We start from the raw sequence: 17,901 nt of genomic DNA, 5'->3' as shown, positions 1-17,901 counted from the left end.
GTGATGCGGCGATTGACGCACTAAAGTACTTAATCAAAAGCGGCAAAGGCTAGGTCGGACTCGAGTCGCGCTCGCGCGACGAAACAACAGGTGCATGAGAGAAGGGTGAAACGAGAGAGAGATCCCGATGACGTGATATCGCGTAAGTAGCAAAATGAGCAAAGTCGGAGTGCGCGTCGCTGAGCTTGAACGCCGCGGACACGAGACTGTTGTCGACAGCTGGACCGGGACTTCCGATTCGGAAACGATGTTTGTGGAAAAAGAAAAGAAAGAAAGAGAAAGTTCCGCGCTAGAAGAGCGTCAGCTTGACCACCTCTCTAGCGCTCGCTCTTCCGCTCTACCGTCTCTCGCCTCGAGGGTGATCACTACAGGAAGAAGGTAGCAGAGAAGGACGAAGTCGATGGCCAGCCATGCGCAACCTCGCGAGTCAACAACTTTCTCGCCGTCAGGTACTTACAAGGGGCGCCTGGTCGTCGTGGGGTAGCTTGCCGTCGAGACAGAAGTAACACTTGTCGAGCGGCTTCCAGTCCTCCGGCGGTGGGCTCGTGCGTCGGCTTCCAAGGAGGAACGGCGCCGCGGCGCTCGGCGCGGTCGCGTTCCCCTCGCGGCATAACAGCCCCGACCTGGTCCCTTCCGAATCCGTCGCCGGCGTCGTCAGTATCGTCGTGCCGCCGCCGGAACCCGGTACCTCCTGCAGCTCTTCCTCCTTCTTTACCCTCAGCAAGCCCTGCGTTACCGGTGCCCGCTCCAACGCGACTTCCTCCGTTCGTTCCTGGAACGGGGAAAACACAACGGTCAAATAAAAGAGTCAGATTTCCAGCGAACGAAAAAATAGCCGTAAAACTTCTTAACATTTCGATTGATCTTTACTTTGGACGCTGTCTCGATGTTTTATCAACCCTTCACTCCTGTATCTAACTACTTGTGATAATGTCAAAGTCAAGCATTAGGTTGCTCGCGTGTTGAGAAAAGAAAACCCGATGATACTTATTCCTAAAAATAGTTAATCCTTCAAAAATGGACAATTCAATTTTTTATTTAATTTGATAAACACGTCGAACTGTTTGCATCAACTTAATCAAACGGGGAAGATTAATGAAATTAACAAAAAGAAAATAGTTATTGATTATGAGAAAACTAATAAATTATTGCTGAATTAATAAATGAATGATTAGACTAATAACTCACTGGCCAAGAACAAACTGAATAACAGAATAAGAAATGATTGATTATCCATTAGACAGTGGTTAGAAATGAGCGATTTACACGAACCTTGGTCCCTTCCGTGTCGGTAGCGTTGGCAGTCGGATGATCCCGAGTCGCGCGATCGTTCTCCGTCCTGAGAGGGCTGACCGACCTGTCGACGTCCTCGTCGAGCTTGAGCCGTTTCTCCGCCTCGTTCTGGCCCCGTCCCGTCTCTTCGTCGTTCTCGTCGCCGTCCTCCTCTCCGTCGGCGTCCTCCCCGTCGTTCTGCCGGCGTCCACGTCGCCGTCTCGTCGTTATCGTCGTCGTGCCGGTCGTCGTCGTAGACGTGGTAGACGTCGCCGTCACCGTGGTGCTGATGGTAGTCGCTGCTGCCGTCGTCGCCACCCCCGCTGTCGCCGTCGCAGCCGACGTCGTCGTGTCTGCCGTTCTCGCCGAGGAGGAGTCCTCCCGCGCGATGCCGTCCGTCGGCTCGTCGACTTCGGCGACCTCGACCTTGATCTCGCCCGGCCTCAGGCGGCGCGAATCTTCTTGCTGCTGCAGGTGATGATCCGACGTCGGCGGTGGTTGTAGATGATGATGGTGGTTCTGCAGGTGATGCCTCTGCAGGCTCTCCTGCTTCACCACACCAGTAGCGAGAGTCGTCGCTGTCGCCGTCGTCGTCGTCGTCGTGGTCGTCGCCGTCGTCAGCACCGTCGACGACAACGACGAGGGTACCGGGTGATGCAGCTGCGGCCCAATTTGGTCCAGACTCCCGGCTATCGGGTTGCAGGACGACGACAACGCCGGGTAAAGCCGATGGTGGGGCTGTGCCGTCGCTGATTCGCTGCTGCGGGTGCCGCTGTACAGGGTGTCCTGGTATTGCTTCCATCTCCTACGGCCCATCAACTCCTCCGCTACCCGTTCCAGACCTGCGACACCACCGCAACTACATCAAACAATGATGTGCACCCTTCACCCAGCACCTGTTCGTGGACATGCTCTTTCAGGGCCAACTCACGCGCTTCTTGCTCACATAAGATCAACTTAGAACCGGCAATCTTTGGCGAATTTAGTGAACTGCTCTCTAAATCTCCTGAAGTGGAAAATACTGCTATTTTTTACTCAAAACGAGTGGAAAATGACAGTATTTTCATTCGAAACGAAAACACCGAGATCGCAAAAGTGAGTGTTTTATTCAAGCTTAGGGTGGATTCTCACTTTGAGCAAATGTTTCAATCGTCTAAAGTGAATATGTTCCTGTGACGACGGAGCACATCGAATTCACTCCTCAGTTTCGAGTGAAGATATTCACCCTATGATTTAGAATGGAGAATTCACTTTAGTGAAATCCTCACTGCATTACGAATCCGAATGATTCAATGATCGCTCTGCTTTTCGAGTGAAATTCCACTCTAAGAAATTCACAGAATATATTTCGTTGCTATTCAACATGCCGCTGGAGAACAGCACGAAGTAGTTGCGATGAATTCAAGTCCATATGACGAAAACGACTACTTATGTATCATACCACTCCGACGCGAGAACTCTGTACGTCTCGCGAACAAATTGGCGGAATATATTTTGATCAGCCGCGTCGAGCACGGCGAGAGACTTCTAAAAATTTCAGACGAATTTTTGCCGGACGAACAAGTCCGCAGTTGGACGTTTAACGAGCCCGTTCGGCAAATTCAGCGTGTGACGTGTGAAATATAAGCATACCCCGGCTGTTTGTTGTTTTTGATTCCGTTAGTATTGGAGCAGCTTGTTGAATAATACAACCGCCGCGATGCCGAGTCGCGTATACTGAGAGCCGGGAACGCGCGATAACTCTATCAAAATGCATTTCCCAGAATGTCAACTGTCGGTATCGTAATCGCCATGTGTATGCACTAAAACGAGCGTGACCCGCGGTTTTATAATCGCGGTTGCATAATCGTGAGCTATGAGAAAAGCGCTCGCCGATGGCGATATTCAATTGTGATGCATTCGCAGGGCGAATTCGCACTCGCGAGTATCGGCCGCACTTTGTGACGCGCGAGTCTCCGTGTAGCCTCGGCCCCGTCGTAGAAAATGATGAACGATGATTAAACGTTCCGGGGAAAACGTTCACGCGGATGTTCGCGCGGAGACGCGGACGCGGTTCTGCCGGCGAAATTATGAAGATCGCGTGCGATTGAGTAAGCGGACACGGCGGTTTTCGAAGGTCGCCGCGTCAACGTTGCGCTGTGCGCGACGAAGGGGGAGAAGGAAGAGGACTGCAGTCGCCAGAGTGTGTAGAGCGACATTTTTCTCTTCGCTTCTCCTCTCTATTTCTCTTTTTCTCCTCTTCTTCTCTCTGTCCCATCCTCTCTTTCTCCTTTTGTATTTTATATATAACTCTCGAGGTTTTTGTATTTCATATATTATTATGTTCTTTTCTTTTTTTTCTGCGCATGAAGGATTTTCTCAGAGCGCTTAATAAATACCTCTTTTTCATAATTTTTTAAAACTTTTATTTATACAATACGTTTTGATTTCAGGCATGTATATATCTCATTTAATTTTCCTTTTCCTTTCTTCTCTTTATTTTACGTCTATGCATTTTTTATTTTTTTGTATGTGCTACATTTGTACAGCTATTATACATTATATATTGATCTATGCGCTTGTGGGACGTGTCTCAGGGCGCCAATAAACATCTCTCTTCCTCTCTCCTTCTCTCTTTCTCCATCCCGTTTTTTGTTCTCTCTTTTTCTCATTTTTTGATAGTTCGGAACGCGCGAATTTTTCACGTTTACAGGAAATTTATCGCCGCGTTTGAGAATGCCCGAGGATTTAATTACACGTGGAAACGGAACGTGTTAATCTAATTAATTAACCTTTTCACCGTTCTCCCGGACGAATGCATGCGCGTCCGTGTGGACGCGCGCAGGCGCGTGCTACCGTTGGTGCGCTCGGTGCGAATTAAAACGTATGGAAATATAATTTCCTTAAAGCGCACTGTTACTCTTTATGTAATCACGAAAAATTATTCGTTGGGGGCGGGGAAAGGGAGAGGGAAGGGATGTTGGCGCATTCGTTTTGTCGATGCTGTTGTAGGAAAATCCAAGAGTCTTTTTGCGCTTTACATTTTTCCTAATTGATAAAGTTGCCACGACGCGAGAAGAGATAATATTTCTTTCATCTTTGTGTATGTACACGCGTGTAATCGCCGAGAGTGTACGCTTAGATTAATAGATTTAATGCCTCTCTCGCAGAGAAAGAGACGTCGATTCTCTCGTGTCGCAAGCGACATTGCGCCGCTTGAAAAATCCACTTCGCTCCAGGGAACGGCTCGGAGCGCGCGATACAGACGGCGATAACGGAGGATTTTTCACTTCCTTATCCAAAGGCCGAACAGTTGACCGTTATCGCACCGACATGACGTGACCGACGTCGGCGGCGTCGACTCCGTCGAAAGGACTTTCCGAACGCGTCGCCCTCGCGCCGACGGATGCGTCCGTTAAATCGCCGCTGCGGGTTTTTACAAATTACGATATTTATGCTAGTCGAAACAATTATCAGGCCGCGCCGTGGCGCGACGCGATACGCGGCGCATTTGTGACGGATGTTAATTTCCTGAATAAATATTTAGCACCGCGCGGAAATATGCCGGCCAGCGTGAGCTTGTGTTTTTCGTTCCGTTCATTAATGTAGCCAACAGTATTCGATATTCATTTGAGTAAAAGCGCCGCGGCCCAAACGTCATCGTTTCGTCATCGCGGACGCGCGCGAAACGCGGGATCGATGTTGCGCGCGTCTTCTTGCCTCCTCGCTCGCGCGTCCACTTTATTTCACGAGTCGCACCGCGGAGGAAAAATTTCCTGAAACTTTCGCCATTCCCTCGCGTCCCTTTCTGTCCCGCCGTAATTCTTTCCAATTTTTCGCGACATTTCGCGCCACGCGCGTCTCCTTTTCACTCGTGAGCCGCCACGACATCGCCGCGGCTCGCGAAACTCAGAAAGCAGAGTTTACTCGTCGAATCGCCGGGCTTTATCTCGCAAAGAGCTCTTTCCGCGCGCGTCCTATCGTCGATCAAACGCAAACCCCGACCACGGCCGGCCAATTACGCCTCGGACGCGCCAATCAGCCGCGCTTCTCGACGGACACCCGGTATCACGGCGCGCGTGCCGCAAATGCAACGTACCGTCACGCCAATCGGTCGTCGCGTGTGTACTGCTGCACCGACGTGTGCAATACGTTTCGTCGTATTCGCGGCGACACACGGCCAGCACGCACGCATGCACGCTCCGGTCGCTTCTCTGCATTCGCGAGGTGGCTCGCGATCGCGAAAATGCGCGCACGTCTCTCTCTCTCTTTATGTGCGTGTAGACGGACGTGTATATGAAAAATATCTCGCGTGCACATCGCGGCCCGCCGCGGCGATTTTTCATGGCGCCTGGCCGCCTTCGCAACGCGGAATTGATTTTGTGTCGTTTGTGCCGCGCGCGCGGCCGGATAGTCATTAGGGTCACAAAGAGTCGTGCGACGCGCGGCCCGTACGGCGGACGGCACGTCGTTTCTGCGAAACGCGTTGTTTCCGCACGACGCGACCGGGAATTCGCAAATTAAATTGCGCCACGACGGGCATCGATTCGACGACGGGAGGCACCGCCTCGCCGAGGCGAGCGATTCGCGTCTTGAAATTTCGGAAGCTCTCGGCGATCCGCGCGCGCGCGGCCGGTGCATTGCTTGTGTGTTTACACAATCCTCGGGTTAGGCAACGCCGGAGATCTGGCGATTCGGTAATCTCCCTCTCGAGATTACTGTTCCGATCTGTCTACAACGGGGACAGAGAGGCAGAGCTTAATTAGCGCGGCTTAACGGTGGAATTGCTGCGCGAGCGAGCACACCTGGATGTATTTAAAAAAAAGGAAATTAAAATGAGAGATTGAAAACGAACCATTAGCGTAATATCGGAACTGCACGCGCGAGAGAGTAAGAGAGAAAGAGAAGCAGAGAGAAAGAGAAAGAGAGAGAAAAAAGAGAGAGAGAGATAAAGAGAGAGAAAAAAGAGAGAGAGAAGGATCTTGGATTGTTCGCGTATCATCTTTCCCGCTTTTATGGAAAATATTGTTTCGAAAATAAACCTCATTAACGAGAGATACCGCGGCGCGCGCGCACGCTTGTAACGCACAACGGTGGCGCGCCGCATCGCTTAATTTAGGATCAATTTGTAATGGACTAACAGCTTTGTGGCGGAACCATCGAAAAACTCAGAGGAAAAGTTCGGCACGCTTAAAATAATGGGCGCGCTGTGTTATTACATTTTGCCTCTCTGCAAATTTGCGCGGATATAATACCGTATTTAGCGAATAAGCGCAAAAGTGACCCGATTATAACGTGAGCCCCAACATTTTTCACCCTGGGGTATCACCCGTGCGCGATATTGTACTCGAATAATCAAGTTTCGCGGACGTGCCGCGCGCGCGCGCGCACGTTTTGTACGCTCACGCGTGCCAGTGTTACGTCACACCAAGATCCCGCTGCAGAGGTTGTGAACATCTACGTTCTTCAAGTTCTCTTCTAAGTTCTCTCCTGATTAGTTTTCTAACGAGAACGCCGTCTCGTTGGACGATATAACGTACACTTCATTTCAATACGGGATTATCTTTATTACAGTTTGCTCAATTTCGGCACTTTCCTCTCAGTGCAGTTTCGAACGCAGCCGGTGGCCAATGGGAGAAACTGTCTCTCATTAATTCCCAGAAGTTAAACTCTCTGGTCATTGGCTGCGTTTCGAACTGCATTGAAAAAAAAAAAACAAGAAAAAGTGCTTAAATCGTTTTGAAACCGAAAATAGTGGCGGCATCGTGATCGGAGGCAGTACGGGTATGAGCGCGTTAATTACACTGCATACAGAAAAGTATCATTCTACTATCAAGAAAAGCGATTAATCAGTTCACTTTCTCTCTTTGAAATAATGGTTATCTTCACTAAAGAGAGAATATTTTCGTCACAATAATGTTAAACTATCAGAACTTATCAGAAATTAGAGAAAAGCTCATTATCATATACCCTCAAAAGAGAGGTATTTATTCTCTTTACAAGAATATTATAAAAACTTCGTCAAAAAGAAAAATTGAATTCGACTCTATGTAGCAAGCAAACCGAATTTCCGCTTTATTTTAATATTCTCGATTGAAATGCTAAACTTTACTAGCGTTCAGAATATATCGTGAGTAAATTTGATGTTGTTTCATGTTGTTCTATGGTGAGCTTATGATTGATTTGCGCGTATACAAACTTATGGTACACTTGAAACAACAAAATGACATTTACACGAGTGCAGTATGTATTTTTCTGTGTATGGCATACTTAACTCTGGCATTCTTATTGTTCTGGTTTTTAAATACGAGTATTGAAACTTTCGACGTAGAATATATATTCAATGTATATACATTCCATCTTTTGAGAGTTCAAGTATTCGTATTTAAAGGCCAAAATAACAAGAATATCCAGAGTTAGGTGCCAGTGTTATTTAGTGTCCAGGCAGCATTGGTACTTTTACCTCAAAAGCGATCTCGATACACGCGGCCGCAAGAACAATTTCGAAAGTACATTAGGCTCTTTCTCTAAATTAAAGTCCGCTAAGGTCGGTTTATCTCACGCAAATGGACATTCGCGAGCGGCTAATTATTCCAGCGGCGTATTTCGCGCGCTGCGGTTATTATCGTCCGGCTCAACGGCGCGTGTCGGCGTTAGTTTAATCGCGTTATTTTCCACGGCATACGTGGCGAAGGTGCGCGCGCACACACGCACACTTCTGTTTCCGAAAATGATGTATCGTCGCGAATGCCGAGCGAGAGATCATCGTCTGAGACCTCGGACCCGAGCCAAGGACGCGAAGTTGCGCGCGAAGAAAAGAACGAACTCGCCACGCTGCGCGTTTGGAATTTCGTCAGCGTAATGAGTCCTGCGCGTCTCCGCCGTTAATTAGTTCAGTCGTTAATTATGCGTCGCGGCTGATAATTGCCGAGTGTTATCGATTTACGCGCACGTTGGCCAGTGACGCGCGAAAGAAATCGATAAGTCCGCGCAATTGCGCGGTTTTAAGGGATGCGTGTCGTTAATGAGAGCATTAATAACGATAATCGCTCTGTGAAGCACGATCTGATTTTTTGTTTCAACATTCCGGCCGCAACTTCCGTGCTGCAAAGCGGCTGTCGAGAGCTGCGGAGTATCGCGAGTTCACGTGCATTCGTGAACATACACTTATATTTCAGATAATGATAAAAAATATCAAGAACTTGCAAAAGTTGTCGGATTATCGATAGTCGATTCACTAGTTCGAAAGATGTTATTTTACAAACGCGGAATTGAGTTGCCCTAAAAGGCGATAATGACAGATGATGGTAGATCCTTTCTGATTGAATGTATATGTACATTGAGAGGAAACATATCTAAGAAATAAAAAGTATTTGTTCGGTTGTCATTAATAACACATTTGCTTATACTGATTTTAATTAACTATTGTTGAAATAAAAAAGTATGTTTTCTCAAAACTCTCAGAGCTCACGAACACAAGTGCTTATTCTATTTAAGTAAAAGAATTTTTATTTTAAATGCAAATATGTCAGTACCCATTCAATAGATATATTTGATTTTTTCGATACTGTTTCTTTAAGTTAATTCACACTAATAAAAGAAATATAATTCTAAAGAGCCAAAAGATCTGATAAAATTTTTCAAATTCCCCGACATAAAACTTGACGCTATTGTTATAAATTCTCCTTGTCACGACAAAGAGCGACGACATCGAAAGGTTATTCAGTTTCCACCGACGTCCTTCTAACCGAGTCGTGCGAATTCACGCATTGACGCAGTCATGGTTCCAATTGTGAGTCGTAAGTGCCCGACACCGGTTCGCAGCCTTGTCACTTAAACTTATTATCAATTGGTACCAGTTTGTTTTCAGTATAGTCGAGTACTCGCCGTCATTAATGGTGATTAATATGTGTAACGGCATTAGCATGTTAACCGGTTCTCGGACCAAGTTGACAGAAAGGCTGCTACGAGTGGCGGAATTGATTTTGCAGAGCGCGCGCGCGCGCGTGCGGCCGCGGGGATCGCGCGGAACGCATACGAATTTCGGGGATTACCGTAAAGTATAGCGATCGCGGGGGAGATATATCGCGGGCTTCGCTCGAGTTCGTGAATAAAGCGTGAATTACCGGTGAAGGACGAGGAGGCCATTGATCATCTTGGATGGGGCGCAATTATACAATGCACGTTCCAGCGCGAACGAAATGTTAATCCTTAACCCTCGACTGGCGACAGCCATTTCTCAGATCCCCGCGTAGCTCTACCTGTGGTAATTATATTTCTATTTCCACGCCGGGGTTAATTTCGATAGAATTTCAGATAATAAATATCGCACGGATGCAAGCAACTGGTCACGTGTAACTCGTGACGGTTGATTTAAACAAGCAACTGAGAACCGTCCTCCGTTGTTCCGCGAACTTTCGCGTCAAAGTTCAGAAGCTTTCTGTCAATCTACAACTTACACGCGCATAATATTTTAAAGAAGTAAACAAATGAATTTAACAATTTCAACGTACACTAAAAGAGAAAATATCTAAGAAATATTCAAACCGTTCAACTGGCCACAATACTTGTCCGAATCAAACGTTTGATCTCGTGGGAGCAGTTCAAAATATATATTCGATACATCAATGCATTGCCCTCAAAACTTTAGAAAAAACTTCTGTTTTTGACGAGAGCAATTATTTATTCTACTATTTAATATTTAAAATTAATATTTAATATTTTATACTATATTTAATATTTATTCTACTATTTCTTTGATATCTTTTTTCTCAGTGCACATATACGAATTACGTTTTTGGAGATTATGAAGATGCGAACACACAGATTCACGCGTGAAATTGCAATAAAGGAAAATAGAAGTGATAATTCAAAAGAAATTTTCTCAAAGTTTAATTAACGTCGAAAGGCGGAAAGCGTATAGGCTGACGGCCGCGAATCGCGTCTCGCACACATTTTACGCCTGTCCCCCTGCGGATTAATCTCCTTCACGTGCGGACATAGCGGAAGAGAGGATGCCGAGAAAGCCGCGCTCGGCTAACGACGACGCCGGCGAATTAACGCGGTCGCTCGGAAGCGCGCATGAAAAACATCTGAATAAATTATTATTGTTTGTCGAACGTTTCGAACGAATGGCGACGCCCATCGTGCTAGTCCATCGCCGACGTGAGAACGCGCGCGCGCGCGCGCGTGTGCGGCCATTATTTAAACGCTCTACTTCCACGCAGCTTATCAAACACAGGTATAATGCGCTTTGCGGAAACGCGAACTGGATCCACACGTCGGCCGCGCTGCAAGACGTGTGCGTTTGTGTGCGCGCTCTCGCGCATGCCTGTCGGCAAAAAAAATGCACGACCGATATTACGGTCAGGGACGAGCTTAACGTCGCGCTGCCGAGGTCCGAGCTTGCAGGCGAGCTTCCTTTTAGCGAAAGAAAGGGCGCAGCGATCCGCGTCTTAATCTCTCCCCTAAACAAGACACAGTTTGACGGCACACGACGCAACGAAGGGAATAAATTACCCGGATACCCGGATGCAAAGGCTCTTCGTAGAAACGATCTAACGTCTAACGAAAAAAGTACGTGGCTTGTGAGAGAGTCTGATCATGGTGCGTCTGATCATGGTCGAATATAATTATAGAGGGTCTCGCATTGAAAGAAAACAAAATGTTTGCCATCTTTAACTATAATCACTTAAGAAAAGAATTACCATTGATTACAGTCAAGAAGACCATTTATTTATTAAATTCTATTAAATTTCACTATTATTTAATGTTAATGATAATAAACTTGTGTGCATGTTACCATTAGCGCGTTAGAATCGAAAAACATGATATGGGCTAAAAATAACTGTAACTTTAGTTAGATCAACCATCATTTTCTCTCAGTGCGTTGTTTGCAACAAGTCAGATGAATCTACTTTCCTTGTTCAAACTATTTTTTATTTTTAATTGAGACGGCGTTCCGTCTTATTTCCCATTCCCAGATAAGCCAACTATTAATTAACTTATATCAATAAATTATTCTGATAACCGGATTTTTACAGCGGAATCGATGTGGCGGAATAACTTCCCGTATCATCGTGGAGTTACGTCAAATCCGATTAGAAATTTAACACATGCATGGTGATCATAATCAGTTATATAAAGTGATGTTGTCGGAGGTCCTGGTAAGTCATGTAACGCAGTGTGACAATCAGGAATTTATTAATAGCAAGAATTAATAATAATTATGATTGTTAATAATTATAAATAAGTAGGTTCTTATTAAAGATTATAAGATCCGATAATATCACCTTACAGAAACTTGATACTGATTGGGATCAACCTGACCAGGGGGATAAATTTCTAATCAGGAATATATTAGCCGCGTAAACTCAGCGGGGAAGAGCCATCTTCCGCGGGAACTAAACACTGCGTTCGAACACATTCCGTTCAACGTAACCATAGTTATAAATTTCCCTCGACCGGCTGCGCGACGGTGTTCTCGCGCGGGCCGTAAAATTAATTTACTCGCCGATAAGAGAGCGCATAATGCGAAAATTTATCATGTATTCGCGATAGCATGTTTACAATTTGTCCAATGTCCACGCGACGCGCACGTGCGCGATGCTCGATCTCACAGCGATCGACGCGATGTCCCGCATGAGAAAAAAAAAAAGAAGAAAACAATCCTGTTATCTTTACACGTGCCTCGCGCGTGCTTTCTTGACAAATGGGGACGCGCGTGTCGGATAGAAACGCTCAAGAATGCCGAACGAAAAATTCAGTCCGATAAAAACCGCGAGTGTTCGCGACACTCGGCGGAGGCCCGCTCGGTTATTCGTAAATTAATGATAGCATTCTCCACCGGCCATTGTCTATTGCGATGTCCGTGTGTGATCGACACACGGTTGATCGACACGGCGCGAAGATGCGCGCCCGGCGCGTATCCTTGACGGTTCGGTTTCAGTTGCGCGCGATAAGGCGTTTACGTTCAGCACCTGAGAGCTCGCGCACGAGCTTTCGCTTTCGTGCGTAACACAATGAGTCACACCGCCGACCCAAATTGTCCGCGAAATAACTGATAACGCCGTCATTAGAGCCGCGTTTCGAGCGCGCCTTTGCCGAAAGTGCTCATACGGGGGGGATTTTACGGTCAGCCGTCTACGTCGAGTCGTTACTACGTGCTCGATTTTCGATATCGGCCCGTTGCTGCCAGCAGGTATATTGGCTCAACATGGACCAAATTACAATCGGATGATAACTCCGGCTGCAAACACCGGCGGTCAATTCTTGGCCGAATATTCGCGTACATTAGCCAAAGGCGAATCTCTCGCTTGTAATGCTCAACGTTGGGGTCGTACGATATTGGTATCTCTAATTTTCTCAGTGTGAAATCTCGCTCAAAGGGAATGAAAATTTACTCGATGCGGTAGCGAACATACCATCACTGAGAAGTGGAAATTTATTTAAAGTTTCAGTGAAAAATTCACAAAGCTGAATGATTTTTTACTCATTTAGTTTTAATTTAATTGTTAAATTTAATTAGAGAATTAATATTAATATAATAATTTAATTTAAATTATTTTTTATTAAAAATCTTTCACATATATGCAATAAATTTTTAAACTTGGAGTAGATTTTTATTCCTATATGAGTTTTTAAAATGATCAGAATATATTGATGTCAGTGACGATCAAATATGTAAGATGCACTCTATAGGAGTAAGAAATCACTCAATCTCGAGTGACTTACAAGTAAACCTATCCAAAAATTACACTCCGATTTCTTTCTAATTTGGCACAAACGTAGAAGTACAAAAAATATTTAGGTCATATTTTGTTATTTTGGCCCACTTTAAGTTTCACGGACTATTTATAGCTTTTTAATGTTCTAACTCCTATCATCAACAAGTACAACAAAAATGTATAAGAAATAAAATTGAATATAAGATAGTTAAATAATTTTAACAAAATCCGCATAGCTGAGACACGAACCTATCTAAATTTCTTTAGGTCGATTTTCCAACAGAAATATTTTAAATCTGTGCTAAATTAGTCAAAAATGATTCGAATCTCGGCCGAATTCGAATTTGTGCCAAATTAGAAAGAAATCGGAGTATACCTTTTGGATAGGTTTACTTGTTAACTCTGTCGTTTTATTTTCCGATTGGAATTCTACTAGAAATTTAGAGAAGTCGCACTGAGAAGAAGATGTTTTGTATTTAGCAATTATATATATATATATATATATATATATATATATAAAGTAATAATCACTGCAAATTAGGATCAAAGAAACTATTTTTTTCGAAATTCTACTGTAATGTTAATGATAAATATCTTATATGTTGTGTATTACCATCTTAGTACAAAGAATATGGTTGACGCCAAAAGTATATAATTTTTATTCAACTATTTTTTTCTCTCAGTAAGTCGAAGTTACACACGTACTATTCGGAAGAAATGACAAGAATCTCCGCGCGAAACTTCGTACTTTTCACGACAAAAGTTTCCGACACTCTCGATTCTCATATCTAAAGAGATTTCAGCATCTCTGCGCGACGATATATCGCGTGTAACGTGTGTCGCAATCGCACACGTAAATACGTTTCATGACAGGAGCACATGCGACCAGCGTAGACGCGTACGCCGCGAGATGCCGAGCAAAATTTTTGTTTCACGTTCCTACGTCAATTTTTCGTCGAGTTATGACCGTTTCAAGAGCTCGCAAAGTTGGCGTCTTTTGGCGGCGAACGCCTCTAACACAATGTAGCAGGCTCGCGCCTCAGACTTCACACCTCCGCCCGACGACGTTCGCTCCGACAAAAGGAACGCCACGCAACATTGTCGCGGGCCTTGGTCCCGATCAGACGATTTCGCCGCTCGTCCATGATCCTCGTCGAGAAATCGTAGAGATTTGGAGTGCATTTTAAAGCTCAGACTGTCCCGCTTCCGATGAGAGAACGATCATCTCTCTATCTTGTCGATTAAGTTTGCGGTATATTGCGAAATCTTCTCATCATCGATTACGCGGACTTCCGTTTTCCTTCTTTTGTCGTCCTTTCTTTTCTTTTTTTAATCAGTTCTGCACCCTGCATGAAAGAGTGCAAAAGGAGCGGTCCATTGGAAAAACCGAAATATCGCATCTGATAATTCTCGATATCGCTTACACGCGTTTCTACGTAATAATATCTCCGTCGATCTTTTAACCCGACAGCTCCACGCCGGATCGTACCGAATTTCGGTCGATTGCGCGAAGGGCTGTGCAACTTGTCCATACGGTCTCTTGCATCACGGAATTCCGCAACTATTAACCGAATTTCTCGCCACGTGGCAAACGATCGGTGACGCGTGCTCGCGCACTTCTTATCGCGCTTACGAACTTTACGATAAGCGCACCGGCGACGAGCGCGTTCGAAAAGCGACGACTCGATTAAAGACGCGGAATGCGCCAGGCAGGCAGCAAGGGGGACGAGGAAGAGAAGGGGAGAGCGGGGGAGGGGGGAGGGAGGATAACGCAGCAGCCGTCGCTGGGAGCGTTAATTCCTCGCTCGCGGCGCGATAGTCGGTGATTTACAATTAGATGCAAAAAGCAGCGCACGCAACGTGATGAAGGTGGCGATTGTCGTGCACCGCGACGTTCTATTCTGATCAATCGCGCATAATTTCCCGCGCGGTCGAATATACATCGCTAATATATAATCCCGCGGTCCCTCGCGTTGCGTTTCATTATCCGCGATCGCAGGCATTTCTTACGACCCACGCCCCTTACGCTCGAGTTCTCCGAGCTCGTTCGTGTCTGATTTTCGGCCTTCTCTCGTCCGTCACACGACTACGCCGCTTCCCCTCCCCCATTCGCTCTGTCTCTCCCCCTCCTGCGAATATACGCGATTCGCATATTGAAAACTCGATGACCGTCGCGAACGCTCGAGAATTCGCGTTCCCGTGAGTCACGAAAAAGATCGTCGCTGCGCACTCGCAGCTACGCGTCGGGAAAATCGCTAATTCCTTTGGAACCACGCCATACGTACGGCCCGATTGCGACCGCAGGAATCGGCCGAGTCATCGCGTCGCGGCGGAGCGGTGCAAACTTCAAGGTTGCGTAATGACTCATGAAAATCTGGCCGGAGCTCGCCGACTGTCCGACGAATATTTTTCCTCTCGCCGCACGAATTCGCGCCTGCAGGTTTTCCCGAGCAACCGGTTTTCGCCAGGTGAGAAAAAAGAATCATATGAAAATGCGCAGAGGCCAGAGGTGACCGGAAAGAGGGAGGGCAGTCAGAAAGAGATAGAGAGAGTAGTATAGGAGAGGAAAAAAGAAATCTATATTTCTTGTTTTCTCGATCTCGATGGCACGCAGGTGGATTCGCCGAGCGCCAAGGAATCGCGAGAGGCGTTACTTACGCGGAAACTCGCGCGATTCAGCGCCTTCCGCGTAATCATGCGCGCGACAGTACGTGCAAGCCGATTATCTCGCGATGATTTGCGCGGCGATGACTGCGATCGCGAGATTATTCATCGGCCCAAAGCGACGGCGCTCCTCTCCCTCGAGAAGAGGTCGGGTCGGCATCATCAAGATCCGCGTGCAGCCCGAAAGACGCAGGTTAAATATGAGCCTGTACCGACGATTGCGGACGCGCGGTTTGCTGCCAAGTGTGCGAAGCAGCGGCAGTCACAAGTGCAGTCTTTGGTTTCCTTTTTTTTTCAAGCGGAAGTGCCGCGAACTTTTAAGCGGGAGCACTCGCTGCGAAGAACGAGATGATAATCGTCAACCGAACGAGTCTCGTGTCCGGGTAGAAATCTAACTAGTCGGCCTAAATCGACAGCTAGAAGCTAACTAGCGCAGGCTAGATTAAATTTTCGAGCTCGTTACTAATTCGTTGCTGGTTGATTATGCACTGAAATATAGAATCGAGTTTGCGGTCTAGCCGTTGTCTAGCTCGTTACATATCCAATGTGATAGAGTAGATGGCGCTCTATCTATTCTAAAATACGTGATCTAGCTATTGTGTTGCCATTAGTATTATGAAATCAAGCTGCGAATCAAAATTGAGGTTACGTTAATTTTACAAAAATCTCGAAAAAATGAAATTGACTGTAAACTTAGTGACGAATAACTTCTTATATTTCTTTATCTCACTAAGAAAAATTAACGATATTGAATAGTAGTGATGTTGGACACAAATTTACTATCTCATAACTAAACAGCGGTGAGATTAAGTTTCTATTGAATGATTTCTTTTTAACACGACACGCTCCTTGTTACAGGAAATACGTTCAGGCGACAAATGAATTGAATTGAATCACCGACACAATAAATATTTTGTTTAATCGAAATTACCAGTCATTTCTTCTTCTTTTTGGCACTTTTTGGCACGCGAGGGAGAGGGAGAAAGGGAGGAAGAGAAGGAGAGAGGGGGAGAGAGAAGAAGAGATCGCGGTTAATAAATAAACTAAATCGTTCTCCCAACGATGTGTGAGAACAACATTATCTTCTCATTAGCATTGCTTTGTTCGCTCAGCACGTCCGTTTTTTGCCAAACGCGAGGCAAGCGCGATTTTTCCGCGAGTGGAAGGAGCAGGAGGAGCTACATTCGCGCGCGGTCGATCCGCGTCGCTCTCGGCCGGCGTTTTTCTTTCTTCCCCTCCGTCCCTTCACCCCTCCGCGAGATTGAGGAATCCGCCGCGAGCTCGTTATACATTCACGGCGCGCGGGGTCCGAGTCCTTGATCGATTCCAGAAGTAATTAGACTGCTGCAGGCGCGCCCTCGGATGAAATTCCAGGCCGGGAGAGGTGTCGAACCAATCTTATCTCTCGTGCCATTTAAGAAGACGAAGAAGTAGGGCGGGTGACCACGCCCGGGATTAAACCGACGATGCTACATCGAGAAGCGCGGTTCGACGAATAAAATCGTTATCTACCTCCGCGGGTAAATTGGCCGCTCGCGAACGGACGCGACACTGCGATTTGCGACACATTTCGCGAACCATCATACCAAGTTGCCAACCACGTCGAAAGTGTGAAAAAGGACAGGAAACAAGTTTTCCACTAACGCGAACGTTTTTCCAAGATTTTGTCGAGAGAAAGAAAGAGAGAGAGAGAGACGCGACTACGAGTGCATAAAAAGCAACGAGAAAATGGCGCTCGAGCTGGAAGGAGTACCGTTCGCTTCGACGCGTAGATCTCCGGCATCTCTCGGCGAATTACGCGACTCAATCGCGATACGAGAGAGCCAGATAAATCGTACGCTTCGCAAAATCCACGAAGAAGCGTGGACGCGCACTCCTTTCGCCTTTCCGATGGCACGGCGAACGAAACGCCCACGATAGACTGATGTACGTAACTTTGCAGCAACTTTAAGTACATTTAATCGCGAAATTCAGCAACGCAGGCTCCCTTATGACTGATTAGATTATATTCATATTTATCACATAAAACGAGAAAATATAGAAACACGAAAGGAGAAATGAGCAAAATTCGTCCCAAACAATGTCATGTTAAATGTCATACTGAATGTCTCACTATAACTCTCAGTGAATCTGCATCGATACAACAAAAAATGTACATAATTACACGATGCAAATTAAATAAATAACTCATTATATATATATATATATATGTATATATATATATATATATATATATATATATATATATATATATATATAT

General features: G+C 45.9%; 1 protein-coding gene across 7 annotated transcripts in view; it reads right to left on the bottom strand.

Moving 5' to 3' along the window:
• LOC116848284 (mushroom body large-type Kenyon cell-specific protein 1) overlaps positions 1–17,901 on the bottom strand; it is a 380,233-nt gene that overhangs the window by 25,981 nt on the left and 336,351 nt on the right. For all 7 annotated transcript variants that reach the window (XM_032824190.1, XM_032824189.1, XM_032824191.1 and 4 more), the window contains 2 exons: positions 1,273–2,114; positions 458–772 (listed from right to left, as the gene is read on the bottom strand). In XM_032824190.1, the coding sequence (XP_032680081.1) occupies positions 458–772; positions 1,273–2,114 (1,157 nt within the window). The remainder of the gene's footprint in view (positions 1–457; positions 773–1,272; positions 2,115–17,901) is intronic.

The sequence above is a fragment of the Odontomachus brunneus genome, unplaced genomic scaffold (assembly GCF_010583005.1).
Source record: "Odontomachus brunneus isolate Ranch 3 - 2012 unplaced genomic scaffold, Obru_v1 Obru_scaffold_092, whole genome shotgun sequence".
NCBI classification, from domain to species: domain Eukaryota; kingdom Metazoa; phylum Arthropoda; class Insecta; order Hymenoptera; family Formicidae; genus Odontomachus; species Odontomachus brunneus.
This window is presented reverse-complemented; position numbering and strand designations above follow the sequence as displayed.